Consider the following 15,762-nt stretch of genomic DNA (forward strand, 5'->3'; position numbering starts at 1 on the left):
ATAATCCATATATTAATACGTGAAGCAAAAACTCTGTACCCCTTTTTACGAAAATTGCCTGGACGGAGGAGTATAAAATTTTCCACACTTATAGAGAATGTAAAGAAGCAGTGTACAATTCTAATATTTTTTTGAAATGAAGTTGATTAATTTGAAACATTAATCAATGCGCATGAAATTAACTGTAATGAGGTGAGATGATATGGGATGAGATATAATCTCAGTAAAATGGTATTGTTTTTTCTTTTTTCTTTATTGCTTAGACGGGTGGACGAGCTCACAGTCTTTGACCCGATTCAAATGGCGCAGGCCAATACCAACTTTTTATGGACGTTAATACCTAATATTCCGTTTTGGGGTCTATGTGAAAGGGAAGAGTGCGATGTGCAACTTAAGCCGAAGACACGACCTACTAAGTTTCTCGATGGATCTTCTCAGTGGGTCACTATTCGGATTCGATTGTAGGTTAAATGTACCACTGTTCTTGCTATGGTAGGTATTGGAAAATCATTTCACGCCGAGCCCATAAACTGGCCCACCAATCAAAGTGAAGCCGAAATAGCCCTAAGGTTACTATCGGCAAAAAAATAGGTAGGTAGACACTCAAATTCACTATTACTGTGTAGTGGGAAAAAAACCAAGTCTTTACAAATTTCCACCACGGCGGTGCTCTGCTTCTGTATTTTTGGCGGCGAGTATCGCCAAAAGCTGAACAAAAAATAGGGGCGGGCCGAGACTAGGTAATGAGAAGTAGACGTACCAGCCAACCCGTCGCTGGCTTCCTACAAGCTGCAGAATCCAAGGAATGTGACTGGTGGACGACGCGTTATGGCGGCGGCCGGCTTGACGACTTGAAGGGACTTCTCTAAATTGTTCGTGCTCCCAAAACGGATATAACACTCGCGCATTGACGAGGATGATGGTCCGTAAGAGTTCGTAATAGAAAAGTAGTAAAAGTCCAAAAGAATATTGAGATGAAAATCAAGCGGCGTGTGCATGTAGAATGCGCGCGGTGCGTTTAGTGATAGTCTTTTTTTTTTTTATAACTTTCCATGCGACAGGTTTTATGTCCACTCTCATTAAAAAAAGAACCACTGTGAATAACTCAAAGTTTACGTTTAAATATTATCTGCATCTACCAACCATACTTGAAGTCGTCGTGGCCTAAAGGATAAGACGTCCGGTGCATTCGTATGTAGCGATGCACCTGTGTTCGAATCCCGCCGGCGGGTAACAATTTTTCTAATCAAATACGTTCTTTACAAATGTTCACGATTGACTTTCACGGTGAAGGAAAATAATATCGTGTAATAAAAATGAAACCCGCAAAAATATAATTTGCGTAATTACTGGTGGTAGGACGTCTTGTGAGTCCGCACGGGTAAGTACCACCACCCTGTCTATTTCAGCCGTGAAGCAGTAATGGGTTTCGGTTTGAAGGATGGGGCAGCCGTTGTAACTATAGTGAGACCTTAGAACTCATATCTCAAAGTGGGTGACGCATTTACGTTGTAATATGGGCTCCAGTAACCACTTAACACCAACCAGGTGGGCTGTGGGCTCGTCCAAACATCTAAGCAATAAAAAAAATTGCAATCTTACAGACTTATTACCAAATGGAAATTATAAGCGTACTTTTGAACACACGGAGTTGATTTTCTTACACAATGTTATTAATTCATTATGACTATATCTCGTGAGCACGTGCCTGATATGTGTTAACGGTATTGGTTTTGCTTATGTATAATTAAAACCTGTTATTGAAAGATACGCTAATAAAGATTTTACAAATTTAACTAATAATCTTTTCTTTTGTTGCAGATTCTCTGAAATCAAAGAAAATGTGATCAGTACGTGATATAAAGACTAGTGTAGTTTTGTAAAAAATGTAATAAGTAATATTAAAAAGCATCGTAAGTAATAACGAGTGAGCTTTTTACATATACAGTGACGCTTAACTTGAAAGCACAATGAAACATAAAAATTAAAGCTTCCATTAAAAACTATTATAATTAGCAATCAAGGATTTGAGTCCCGATTTATTTCAAATCGAAAAAAATACGATTTGATGTATTTCAGAAAACAAGTAAAACAATATCCCATTTAAATATATACGCAGCAATAACTTGTTATGATATAGTAGTCAACTTAAATATAAAAAGTAATTGTTTTAACGTTGTTTAAAATTATTAAAATTTTAATTAATTTAAAATTATTAAAAAAAATTTTTTTTCATCCAAGTGAACAATATGCGCTGTGAAAAACACGAAATAAGGAAATAATTAAAAATGCTGTAAAATAAAATGAATGTTGTGATAAGTGTCAAGTGCTGGAAATTCGACACAGAATGATCATAATGTCACTGTTTTGGTCTGCGGCGACCTGTTTGCTGTTTCAATTCGTCGGTGAGTTTATATTAATAAAATATTAGACAAATAAGCTATTTTTTAACAGCAAATATCTTTATTTTGATTCTGCTTTTAATACAATTACCAGACATCGCATGGAAGGCTTTAGAGGAAGAGGTAGACCTAAGAAAAAAAGATGTGTGGTGTCGTCGGACACCAGATAGGATCGAAGTTCCTTATTATAAAAATATTTATTTTAAGTTCTATTCGAGGTATAAAGAAAATAAAACTGGAAGTTTCGCAACAACCCACGGTCATTCGGTAACGTGCGAACTTATTGTGGTACACTTTATTTACGGTTGCTTGCATAAGAGTTAGTGTACTGCGCAAACGAACGCTCTGAGATCGTGGTCAGTGAATGATAAAAAAATATGTTATTTTTGTACGTTATTACAAAGTTAAGTTGTACACGGTGTGCATTACTAATAAAAATCTTACGTTACGGACGTTTTTCCCGGTTAGGGTACCCGTCCGCATCGTCCCGTCCCATAAGGAACTTCGTTACAAAAAAGGATGGATTGCGTTAAAGACGATATGTGTAAGAGGGGAGTGAGCGAAGAAATGGGATATGATAGAGGAGTATGGAAGGAGAAAGCATGTTGCGCCGACCCCGAGTGACTGGGAGAAGGGCAGGAAAATGATAATGATCAGACATCGCCTAATTCCACGAAAGGTTAATGCCTTCTAGTTCGCAGAGTTAATGTTGTAGATGGAACTTCGAGCGTCATGTATGGGTGACGTCATTGACGTAATAGTGTTTGTAGCAATTGATAATTTTTAATCAATTGGTCGTACGATTATTTGCAGATGTGCGACCAAACTAAACATCATCTTGATGGGCAGTGGCCACTGTGCCAAAGGGACAGCCAAACCGCTGCATGCATACTGCGGTGGGCAGTGGCTTGGCTCTGTCCCTTGAAATCCATGGTCGACGGTAACCACTCACTATCAGGTGGACCGTATGCTCGTCTGCGTACAAGGGCGATAAAAAATGTACCAATGACTAGTCTGTTCCCTGAAACTCACTCCCATTTGGCCGTGTTCATCATTTAGTATTGGAGGGAGTAAACTTGATGCGTCTCATGATGTCCCGTCTTGCCCAAGGCCATCCTAGAGCTCTCATTTAGAAGACCTCCCACTGTGGTTTTAATTTGGTCGGTCCACAGCATTGGCGATCTCTCGTGAGGTCTTGTATCGTCCGCCATTCTCAGACGGACCCATAAAATCCACTATCCGGGACTTTACTCTAGAAAGCAGACGCCGCTTGTTCTCGAGTTCTTGAAGTATCGAGATGTTTGTACGAAAATCGATCCGCGAAACTCCAAGTTATATTTGACTATTTTCCCAAATACAGTTTAATTAATCATGAAATAAGCGTCATTTTATGAACTCATAAAACGATTTGTTCTAAAATTACTTTGTTTTTAGGGTCCGTTTGTTTTGCGAAATTAAGGGTTGAGGTTAACATATGACGGCGTTAACAATATTTCTAATAAACATCACGTGCAACAGGCGTGACTCACACAAGCCGGGTGCGCCGGCCGTGTCGTTCCACTCGTGCAACAGAAGTGACTCATAAGCCAGCTGCGCCGGCTAGTATAAAAAGGCGGTGCGTGCCTTGCGAGAAACATTCGTTGGACTGCGTTTGCCCGGTGCACTTACTATATCCTTGTTACGTTGTGTGATTCAGTGACTGTTGTACGTACTGGTTAAGGTTGGACAAGTGTTAAAGTGAATTGTTAAGATAACATATTGTTGATTAAATCAGAAATCAAAGGTGACTTCGTGTTACTTGGTGTTCAACAAAATAATGTCTACCCTCAAGCCTACATCAGAAGTGGGATCAGGACTCTACTCTCACTGGCGTGACGTGTTTGAACATGTTCGAAGTACAGCAAAAAAAACATGATGCAGATCAGAATACTAGTAGTGGTATGCCACAAGAGCGTCAATGCAGCATACGTAAGTCGTGTAATAACGTCTCTGTTACCTCGATGGAAGATCTGAGCCACAAAGAAATCGTCACATCTTACGTTCTGGCTCATGTTGCCCAGTTGACTCTCGACTTATCACATGGCATTTACTAACGGAAATACAACACGTAACAAGCTATTGCAAGAAATTAAGGCAAGTGCAAATCTCAAGTGAAACTTCGATCGCAATAATGGATCTGTCATGACGAGTGGGTAGTTCCGACACGAATCGTTTTTAAGCCAATGACTACTGCTAGAGTTACATGGCACTAGTACAGTAAACCAGGACATGAGACTGTGAGTTGTCGCTGAAATTTTAGAATCTACTCGATTCAATACCAATAACACTACACGTTCGATGACTTCGGGCTCCAGCAAGCAAGCAAACAAGAAAGCAAGCAAGTTTCCGTGGGGAAGAAAAATTGACACATCTGAAGTCGTCGTGACCTTTAAGATAAGACGTCCGGTGCGTTCGTGTCTGGCGATGCGGCGGTGTTCGGGTTCCGCTGGCGGATGCAGGTTTTTCCGGTGAAGTGCGTGCTTGTGCGTGCTTGACAAGTGTTCGCGGTTGGCTTCCTCAGTGTGGGAGTAACATCGTGTAAGAGAGGTGGAACCCGTAAAATTGTAGTTTGCGTGGTGGCTGGTAAGATTTGTTGCGGTAAGAAGCTTGCATGGTGGTAAAATGTCTTGTGAGTCTGCACAGGTAGCCGGAGGTGAGACTTCCGCGGTCGCGGCCCACCAGTCCGCGAGAACCGGGCAGATCGCCTCGACGGTACGGAGGCCGGCTGACGGGTCCGCCAAACGACGAGACCACGCCTCCAGCACGGACTGCCGATATTGGAGCCCCCACGCTCCGGCTGCACTTGCGCTAGGGCGCGCCGCCTCGTAGGAGACTGTGAGGTGCTGTGGCAGGTGCAACCAGAGACGTCAACGTGTGTTCCAGAGCTTCAGTGTGTTACAGATAAGTGGTTTTGGCTCTCCCTTTATGTTCCATTCAGGGTCAGAATGTAGTCTTATAAAACAAAGCCATAGTAATTTGTTCAATGGTAAGCGGTTTCACGAACAAGTCACCGTAGTCACCCTAGACACGTCCTTACGGATCCATCAGATCCAATAACTCTTGCATTAGATACCTTCAGCTCTAACACTAGGAGCAGGCTGAGGAACCCCAGTAATCGTACTCGTCGAACTCGACAAAGAGGTGGACGTGCAACCTAACCCATGCATCAGCCCACTGAGTTTCTCGCCGGATCTTCTCAGTGGGTCGCGATTCCGATCCGGCAGTGGATTCATTCGCGAAGCAATTGCTATTGAGTTGTTAGGTCTCTGCGGAGTCGCTCGGGCAGTTGTTAGCAAGTCCCACCCCTCTTGGCTGAGCCTTTGCTCGCCCACCCGTCCTGGTGAAGCGGGAAAGGCCTCCGGGCCACCAGTAATCTTTCAATCATCTGCAGTTTTGGAAAACGATAGGTATAAGTTGAGACATGTAAATGGTTCTAGTGTACAAAGTTCCCCATGAAAACTTACGCGAAGTACCTCGAGGCCCGTCAGGCCTACTAGAAATTTCTGAAAATTATAGTGACGATGACGTGACGGCGTACACAGATGGGTTAAGTAATCTTGTTCATGAAACTGATCTTAATGATGACGACTCTATCACTGACAATAGAAGCGACATTTTTGTCCGCAAATAGCGATACAGCAAACATAGTCTGCGGGTAGTGATACAATGTCTGTAAGCTCAGGCACCTCAGGTGCAGGTGTTGGAAATGTAGAAAACGATGGTCGGTCTCGCACTATTTCTGAAGAAATTCCGTATAAATGTTCTGGTTTAAGAGATGTTTTAACAAACGCTACCGTACACGCAGATTAAAAAAAAAAAAAAAAAGAGAATTGTATGTGGCTAGAGAGATGTTAATCCGGACTAGCAAAAAAAAAAAAAAGAGAAAAAAAAAAAGAAATTGTAAGTCATTGAAGGGTGTATCCGGTCCAATGACTTGGCTAAAGGGATGTTAATCCGGACTAGCAAAAAAAAAAAAAAAGAGAAAAAAAAAAAGAAATTGTAAGTCATTGAAGGGTGTATCCGGTCCAACGACTTGGCTAAAGGGATGTTGATCCGGACTAGCAGAGAATAAAAAAAAAAAAAAGAGAAAAAAAAAAAAAAAGAAAAAAAAGTGTGAAGTCATTGAAGGGTCTATCCGGTCCAATGGCTTGGCTATAGGGATTTTCATCCGGACTAGCCACAACAATTACCTACAGGGATTGCGATCCGGTCTAGCATTATCCGGTCCAGTTCGAAAAACTGAAGGGATAACAATTCCGATTTAAGTTAAAAGGGACATACTTACATACCTGAAGAGATTTAAATGAACTGGCCCAGGTATGTAAGCAGTCAGTATTTATAGCCAGTATAGGATTTTCTGAAGAATTATGCGAACCGAACCGTATTAGATTGTTAATATCATAGACCACGTTTTAAGTTGCATCCGTTAATGTCAGGATGAACGAATACGCTTATTGTCTACAGAACAACCATAAAAAGGCGCACGAGGACGAGCGCATGTCAGTATGGCCGTGACGGCGTTAACAATATTTCTAATAAACATCACGTGCAACAGGCGTGACTCACACAAGCCGGGTGCGCCGGCCGTGTCGTTCCACTCGTGCAACAGAAGTGACTCATAAGCCAGCTGCGCCGGCTAGTATAAAAAGGCGGTGCGTGCCTTGCGAGAAACATTCGTTGGACTGCGTTTGCCCGGTGCACTTACTATATCCTTGTTACGTTGTGTGATTCAGTGACTGTTGTACGTACTGGTTAAGGTTGGACAAGTGTTAAAGTGAATTGTTAAGATAACATATTGTTGATTAAATCAGAAATCAAAGGTGACTTCGTGTTACTTGGTGTTCAACAAAATAATGTCTACCCTCAAGCCTACACATATTTTTCTTGTTTGATAACCGTAATGTAAGGTCCAGCCTAATATTATAATTGGGGATGAAATAGCCCTATTTAATTATCGCATTGATATTAAAGGATCATTACGTATTTTATTTTACACGGAGATTTATTTTACACTGAGGAATTTATAGAAAATTCTAAATTATATAGACAAATAGTGACCTGTTTTTTTTGTTTTGTTGAAATGACAATCACCTTGTAATAAAAGCTTTTTTAAATTAATTCAAACGGTTTTGAGGTTAGCGTGGTATGGAAATGTGATGCGTAGAGAGAAGATGAAAGTGACTAGGAGATGTATGGAAATAGTAGTACAAGGTAGAGGAGTAAGAGGTCGACCGAAGAAGAAATGGATGGAGTGTGTGATTGACGATATTATGAAAGAGGACTGAGTGTTGAGCTGACGGCTGATAAAAGAGAATGGAATAGAAAAAATTGCTGTGCCAACCCCACCTAGTGGGATAAGGTGGAGAAAAAGAAAAAGAAGCTTTTGAGTTATAGAGATTGAGGCAGCGATTAGAGAACAAGCTCTCGGTACAAATTATTAAATATTTCATAGCCCAAAGACGACACATCTTGACGCCCAAACTTGAGACATGAGAATGAAGTCTCAGTTGGATAGTTTAACGGATGTCCCCTTCACTTCAAACCCGAACATGTGTTGGCTCCGTGATAGAAATAGGCAGGTCTTTGACACTTTATGCCTGCACGACGATTTATCATAAAATACAACATTATTATTAAGGCAAATATGAATTCGATCGATTTTTCTAACAGTATTCCTTCATTGCGTGTTTAGTGAGCACGTGCTAACAAAAAAGTTATTACCTTGAATATTTTTTTCCTACCTAATCTGAGAGCCTTGAGATATCAGCGTAGCCTTAACTAGTAGGTAAGCTCACGGGGATCAAACCTAATGACGTTGCTAACACGAACCCTAGCAAGAGCCGTGCTTCGCAGAATCTACCACCGGATCGGAAACGCGACCCACTGAGAAGATCCGGCGAGAAACTCAGTGGGCTGTGCGTGAGGGGTACATTAAATTCTGGTTAATTCATATTATATGCAATATGACTTTAAATGAATTGTCGTCAATTGCCTAACAATTTTGTAAATGGTTGCCTAGAATGGAGCGTCCTAAGCGATAAGTCCGCCTATACTATATTAAAATCATCTTCAACCTTCTCATGCTCTTCATACATCTATGGTTTATACACAGATATAATCCATTTTGTTATCCATACGAAACATTATCTTAGAACCAGTTTATTAGCTAAACGATACTCATAATGAATAACATCTTCGTGCTTTTTATTTCCCGTTGAAATATCAAGCTTCATTTGTTCCATCATATTTACGAGGCGAGCTTTCAACTTAATAAGGCTGACAGAGCTTCTATCGTTTATGTACTAACGCGGGAATATATTTTTTCACTCGCGTAACAAAAAAAAAACAGATGTTTTTTATTGGATGTTTTTGTGATGGAGAGTTTCTATTTTTTTTAGGTTGTATACTTTTCTACAGTGCATTTGGGATTAATACCAATGTTTCTAATGAAATACGTACTCAACAAATGTTCACGATTGACTTCCACGGTGAAGGAATAACATCGTGTAATAAAAATCAAACCCGCAAAATTATAATTTGCGTAATTACTAGTGGTAGTATCTCTTGTGAGTCCGCACCGTAGGTACCACCGCCCTGCCTATTTCTGTCGTGAAGCAGTAATGCGTTTCGGTTAGAAGGGTGAGGTAGACGTTGTAACTATACTGATACCTTAGAACTTGTAGATGTCTATGGGCTCCAGTGACCATTTAACACCAGGTTGGCTGTGAGCTCGTCCACCCATCTAAGCAATAAAAAAAGCTACAGTTTCAATATGTTCGGTGGAAGGTCTTATACGTATTAACATTTAAAAGTAATTTTAAATCAAACGAATTAATGAAGCCAAAAATTGTAATGGAATTTGTAAATTTTAATCTAAGACGAATACTCGACCGAACTTATGCTAAGCGACTACCAGTGTTTGTGGTCATAGCATTCTTAGTTTCCTGATCTGCACCCGAAAAACATCTGCAAATCGTCAATTCTTAAATACCACGGCCGCCTCATACGACAACTCGTATGAGGTTCGGCCGCATGCCCGAAAAAAGAGGTCTATAGGCGTCTCAATGTGAATACTGCTTGCCACCCACCTTCAAACATGACGTTGGAGTTTCTAATTGTACTGGTGGTTCCTCTTCTTCTTCTTCTTCTTCTTCCAGTGCCTCTTCAATCCTGAAGGTTGGCCGTTAGCTTTCTGTATTCCTTTTTTTTATTGTGGTTCCCCAGTAGTCGAAATTCAACTATAATTAATTGAAATTATAAGTTTGTACACTATTATGATTCTATTGTCAAAGACTATTTTACTTCTATAATCACAGATTTTACCAAGACTACACTATAGAAGACAAATATTAATAAAAACAAACAATAGGTATTGAATATATTCTCAATTTGACCAAAGACTATAAGCAATAAGAAAAGTTTAACAATAAACAAATAGTATGCATGCGAGTGTGTGTCAAATACATGGTAGTGTGTGTAATGTTTTTTTATTGATTTAATGTATTTTTTATGCATAATTTAAGAAAATATTAACAGTCTGCACTCCTTCTCTATATTCTCTATAAGTGTGGGAAATTTCATACTCCTCCGTCCGCGCAATTATCGTAAAAAGGAGTACAAAGTTTTTGCTTCACGTATTAATATATAGATAACACCTCTTCCATCCCGATATGCGAAAAGTGTGACGGCATCACTTTAAGTCTGGTTTAGAAAAACGAATATTTGACAACCGCTGTCATCTGTGTCTCGTATTTTCTCTCTCTGCCTAAATAATCTATATATTAATACGTAGAGCAAAAACTTTGTATCCCTTTTTACGAAAATTGCGCGGACGGAGGAGTATGAAATTTTCCACACTTATAGAGAATATAGAGAAGAAGTGCACAATGTTAATATTTTTTTTTAAATAATGCTGAAAATATACATTAAATCAATAAAGAAAACATATCACACACTACATACCATGTATTTGACGCACACACGCATGCATACTATTAATTGTCAAACTTTTGTTCTTGACGTCTGTGGTCAAATTGGGAATACATTAAATATTGTTTGTCTTTATTAATATTATTTATAGTGTAACCTTGGCATAATTTGTGATTATAGAAGTATAAAATACAATCATAATAGTGTACAAGTTTATTATACAATTCCAATTAATTATAGTCGACTACTGCGGGACCTCTAGTAATTCTAAAATGTTCGTATGTAATGTACTCGCTTACATTAACAAGAAGTGTAAAGTAAGCATCGTCTGGAGGTCGCACCGAATATTGTTGTAAATTGAATAGGGCGCTTTCCTATTTTTTATTGTGAATTCCCGTCGCAATGTAATCTTTCACCCAATCGTCTTGTACCGCGACATAAGATGTTACAAATATTAAAAAAACAATACAATTTTTTATTGCTTAGATAGATGGACGAGCTCACAGCTCACCTGGTGTTAAGTGGTTACTGGAGCCCATAGACATCTACAACGTAAATGCGCCACGCACCTTGAGATAGTAGTTCTAAGGTCTTAAGTATAGTTGCGACAGCTGCCCCACCCTTCAAACCGAAACGCATTACTGCTTCACGGCAGAAATAGGCAGGGTACCTACCCGCGCGGACTCACAAGAGGTCCTACCACCAGTAATTAATGAGGAATCAACTAGTAATCAGAAATTAATGGGTCATAGCTATTATATTAACTGAGGTATTGAAAACTAAAATTTTAAGTATAAAATAGATTCCAGACGAAGTCGTGAAAGTGTTTGAAACCTCCAAAATAAAGTACAATAGATTTTTAATGAACTGGCAATATCAAATAAATGTGAACAAGAGTTATAGTCAGAAAAAGAGATGATAAATATAGCGTTGAAATCCTACGAATTTACTAAAAGGCCTGTAATGTTGAATTACGTCAAGAAATATAAAATGAAATCTAAAAAGCCAAATTTTTTTTGGAGTTTTACGGCGTGCTTCTGTCTTTGTTTCAATACGAGATATTTATCTCCAGCTAAACCTTGTTTGATCTTTATACTACTCTTGATTTCTGATGACCTTTATTTTAACATAATCTTTTATAAAATAATATCTAAAATTTATTTTTTAAATTGGTGATTTGATTTTTCTTTTTAAATTGGATTATAACGCTAACAACTATTTGTTTACTATACTGTATACTATATTACTTATTTAATTGGAAAGGGATTCTATTGAAAAAAAAGGAATATTGTGAATGTTTCTCCGCATAAATAAAATAATGAACAATATCTTGAAAGCTGACAACTCGTGTACCAATTATTATTTTTAAATAAGAACACACACAGATTAATCTTAACTAGAGGTCCCGCAGTAGTCGAAATTCGACTATAATTGGAATTGTAAATTTGTACACTATTATGATTGCATTTTATACTTCTATAATCACAAATTTAGCCAAGGCTACACTATAAAAAAATATTAATAAAGACAAACAATATTTAATCTATTCTCAATTTGACCACAGATGTCAAGAATAAAAGTTTGACAATAAATAGTGTGCATGCGTGTGTGCGTCAAGTACATGGTATGTAGTGTGTGTAATGTTTTCTTTATTGATTTAATGTATCATTTATGCATTATTTTAAAAAAAATATTAGCGTTGTGCACTTCTTCTCTATATTCTCTATAAGTGTGGAAAATTTCATACTCCTCCGTCCGCGCAATTTTCGTAAAAAGGGATACAAAGTTTTTGCTTCACGTATTAATATATAGATAGGATTCACGTCGTCGGCCTGTCATTATAATATTTCGATTGTAATAGAAACGGCCTGAAGGGAGATATGTAAGATAATGAAAAAATAAACGAAACAAGAACACGAATGCTCACCCAAACGATAATAAGATACCGCAATCTTGAGTTAACAATGTCGATAACAAGGAGCATTGAAAGTATGAAGATGTTTTTATTTTATTTCATTTTAATTGTATAGATGGGTGAACGAGCTTACAACCCACCTAGTGTTGAGTGGCTATTGGAGCCCATAGACATCTACAACGTAAATGCGCCACCCACCTTGAGATAGTAGTTCTAAGGTCTCAAGTATAGTTGCGACGGCTGCCCCACCCTTCAAACCGAAACGCATTACTGCTTCAGAAATAGGCAGGGTGCTGGCACCTACCTACGCGGACTCATAAGAGGTCCTACCACCAGCGAAATGACTATAATAATGATAATGGTAATGACTTTTAGGTTTGCACGTTCTAAATGTTGATATCTACCTCGTTGCAAGCTGAGAAGGGTATCACGCATTAATTATATGTTTTAGAAGGTTAGAATAATTGACATTAGTTTTTTTTTTTTTTTTTTTATTAACAAAAAGTCAAATCAAAATAATTTAACATAACTCAACCCACACAGTAGAACAGATCTTCCAACGCGCTTGAAGGAGGCACAGTCCCCAAGATACTGGCTACGTTGCCTCGTTGGACAGCCAGACTCACTCTCTGTGCAAAGTACCAGCCAGCCTTAGCATCATGTGTAACCCTCCTTCAAGCGTTTGGAGATTTCTGTTAAAATATTCTTTGCTTCAGGGCCCCAATGGCCCATCGTCTCAACCGCGAAAGGCAAAAAAGAATAAGAAGACCCCAAACCCGAATACTTCCGCTTTTTTGTAATTGAATAATTTATTAGTGTAATCAAATAATATTAGTGTTATTGGTTTTATCTTCAAGTCGAGCCGTCAAACTTTACGAAACTGAATTACCCACTTGAAAAAATATAAATAATTGAACCGTCCACAACACTCGGTTGGTTTTTAAATTATTTACCACCTCCATCTTTTTTAGATCGTCGGGAATGAGATTCGGATGTTTCCTCTGCGCCGAATTTCACGGAAGACGTTTAAAACACATTTTCCTAAATGATTTTCTTTCGAAGGGAAATATTGTGACGTTTTGCATTATGACTGTTTGTTTTGTAAATATTTTGTGACGGCTGATCACTGACAAACAAACAAGAGTCTATTTTATTTAAATTGTAATAAGACTGTTAATTAAGGAGTATCTGCTTTATTGACAAATTTATGCTGTGCAATCTGTGATAGTACTAAACTATTTCTTGTGGCCCGTATCTGGAGATATAGGTCCTGTCAGGTGATTCATTATTACTGGTGGTAGGACCTCTTGTGAGTCCGCGCGGGTAGGTACCACCACCCTTTTTTTTTTGGTCAGGAGGAAATCGCCGGACTTCCGCCCTCCACTGGGGATAGAGGGCGGAGCATGTCAGAGTCGAACTGACTAAAACCTCCTGTCGCTCAACAACCAACGTCCAAACCTCGCATGAGACAGAACTCATGACGAGGCAAAGGGGGGAAAGCGAAGATAAGCGTTCGGGTAGGTACCACCACCCTGCCTGTTTCTGCCGTGAAGCAGTAATGCGTTTCGGTTTGAAGGGTGGGGCAGCCGTTGTAACTATACTGAGACCTCAGACCCATATCTCAAGGTGGGTGGCGGCACTTACGTTGTAGATATCTATGGGTTCCGGTAACCACTAAATACCAGGTGAGCTATAGGCTCGTCCACCCAAATAAGCAATAAATAAAAAAAACATATTTTCAATATACCTTCGCTTTCATGGCAGGTCGCTAATAATGTTTTTGATCGAATATATAAATAGGTTATAGAAATAGGTAGTCAAGATTTTCATAAGTTTTATCTCCAACATCATTATTTTCCAGATAACCAATTACAGAAAGTTTGTACAGTCATACAAGTTTAATACGTATTTCGGTTCGTACCCCGTTCGAAGCTGGTAGGTAAGAGTAGTTATGGTTTCACAGGAATCCCCGCTCATTACGTATATCATTAGGCAAATAATCTTATACACCCTCAGGTGGTATCCAAGTGAAATATAACAAGGTACATGGGGGATATGTTTCGTTGGATAATGATGAATGTTTTAGGGGATTTGACTACAGTATTATTTCGTAAGGAAATAATCTGTAGGCTTTGTTTATTTCAACGATATAGGTTATAGATAGAGAGAGAGAGAAAGAGAGAGAGAGAGTGTTTTTTATTGTACACCAAAAAATCAATGAACAATGCTTTACATTAAATACAAAAAAGTACAATTGAAGATCTTACCGCTAAAAGCGATCTCTTCCATACCACCATCAGGTAGACAAGAATCATTTGGAAACGAATTACGCGCGGTGTACCAATCCAGTGAAATATATACATATACAAACACATACATACATATATATGCATAGACACATACATATACATAACATATACATATATCTGTATAGATATAGATAGTAAGTGTTATAGCGGAGCCAATAAATATGAGAATGGTAACTTCACTGCCCATTCCACTCGAAGTCTCAATTGTTTTTCATACTTGTTGTCTCATCTTTAAAAGAAAAACGAATAATTGTTGCCTGACAGAAATGGCTAACAAATACCCCCCATGATTCGTATTTAAGCAGAATGTTAAACAGAAAATTTTTGAAGCGAAAACAATAGGTATCACTCCACGTTCAAATTCAAGTTAGAGAGAGACAAAGAGAGAGAGAGAGAGAGAGAGAGAGTCAGAGATTATTGACGTGTGGCTTATACGATCAAGCTTTACATGTTTTGTAAGCTAGTTTTGCACCTCGGTTTCTCTTGTTACATAAAAAAAAATTTAAAACGTTGTTAAATAATAACCTCAAAGAAGCGACGTTCTCATTAACACGCTGACTGTCGTGTAGGTTACTGGTGCCTCACGTGGCGTAATGATGTAATTATCTCGATTTCTTGTACTAAGGCGCCGAAATATGTAGTAGATTGGGAAAGACAAATCCGGAGATACTGAAAATTAATCTATTTCTTTTGCTTTGATGTTTTCCAAATGACTGCGTTACTCCGGGAGAGATAACTTTTCGTTGAAACAGCGAACAAGAAAATGTAAAGGAAATCTTAGTACAATAATAGTGTCTATTATGCTTCAAAATTTTATTATAATAGCAAAAAAATTCAATTTGGAGTCGTCGGATTCTTTTACGCGTCAATATGTAATATTTTTTTTATTTTTTTGCTTAGATGTGTGGACGAGCTCACAGCCCACCTGGTCTTAAGTAGTTACTGGAGCCCATAGACATCTACAACGTAAATGCGCCACCCACCTCGAGATATAAGTTCTAAGGTCTCAAGTATAGTTACAACGGCTGCCCCACCCTTCAAGTCGAAACGCATTACTGCTTCGCGGCAGAAATAGGCGGGGTGGTGGTACCTACCCGTGCGGACTCAAGGGCGGATCCAGCTTTGGCGCCAGGAGGGCGCCAAAGCGCCAGGTCACATAGTCAAATTT

The 15,762-nt window shown here is 38.8% G+C and overlaps 1 protein-coding gene across 1 annotated transcript in view; it reads left to right on the forward strand.

Annotated features, from left to right (window-relative positions):
- The window catches only part of LOC101737324 (uncharacterized), a 168,791-nt gene that overhangs the window by 53,611 nt on the left and 99,418 nt on the right, over positions 1–15,762 (forward strand). Inside the window, exons 2-3 of the mRNA XM_004933512.5 lie at positions 1,822–1,913; positions 2,242–2,405. Of these exons, the coding sequence (XP_004933569.2) occupies positions 2,348–2,405 (58 nt within the window). The 5' untranslated portion in view covers positions 1,822–1,913; positions 2,242–2,347. The remainder of the gene's footprint in view (positions 1–1,821; positions 1,914–2,241; positions 2,406–15,762) is intronic.

This window comes from Bombyx mori, chromosome 28 (assembly GCF_030269925.1).
Source record: "Bombyx mori chromosome 28, ASM3026992v2".
Classification (NCBI taxonomy): Eukaryota; Metazoa; Arthropoda; class Insecta; order Lepidoptera; family Bombycidae; genus Bombyx; species Bombyx mori.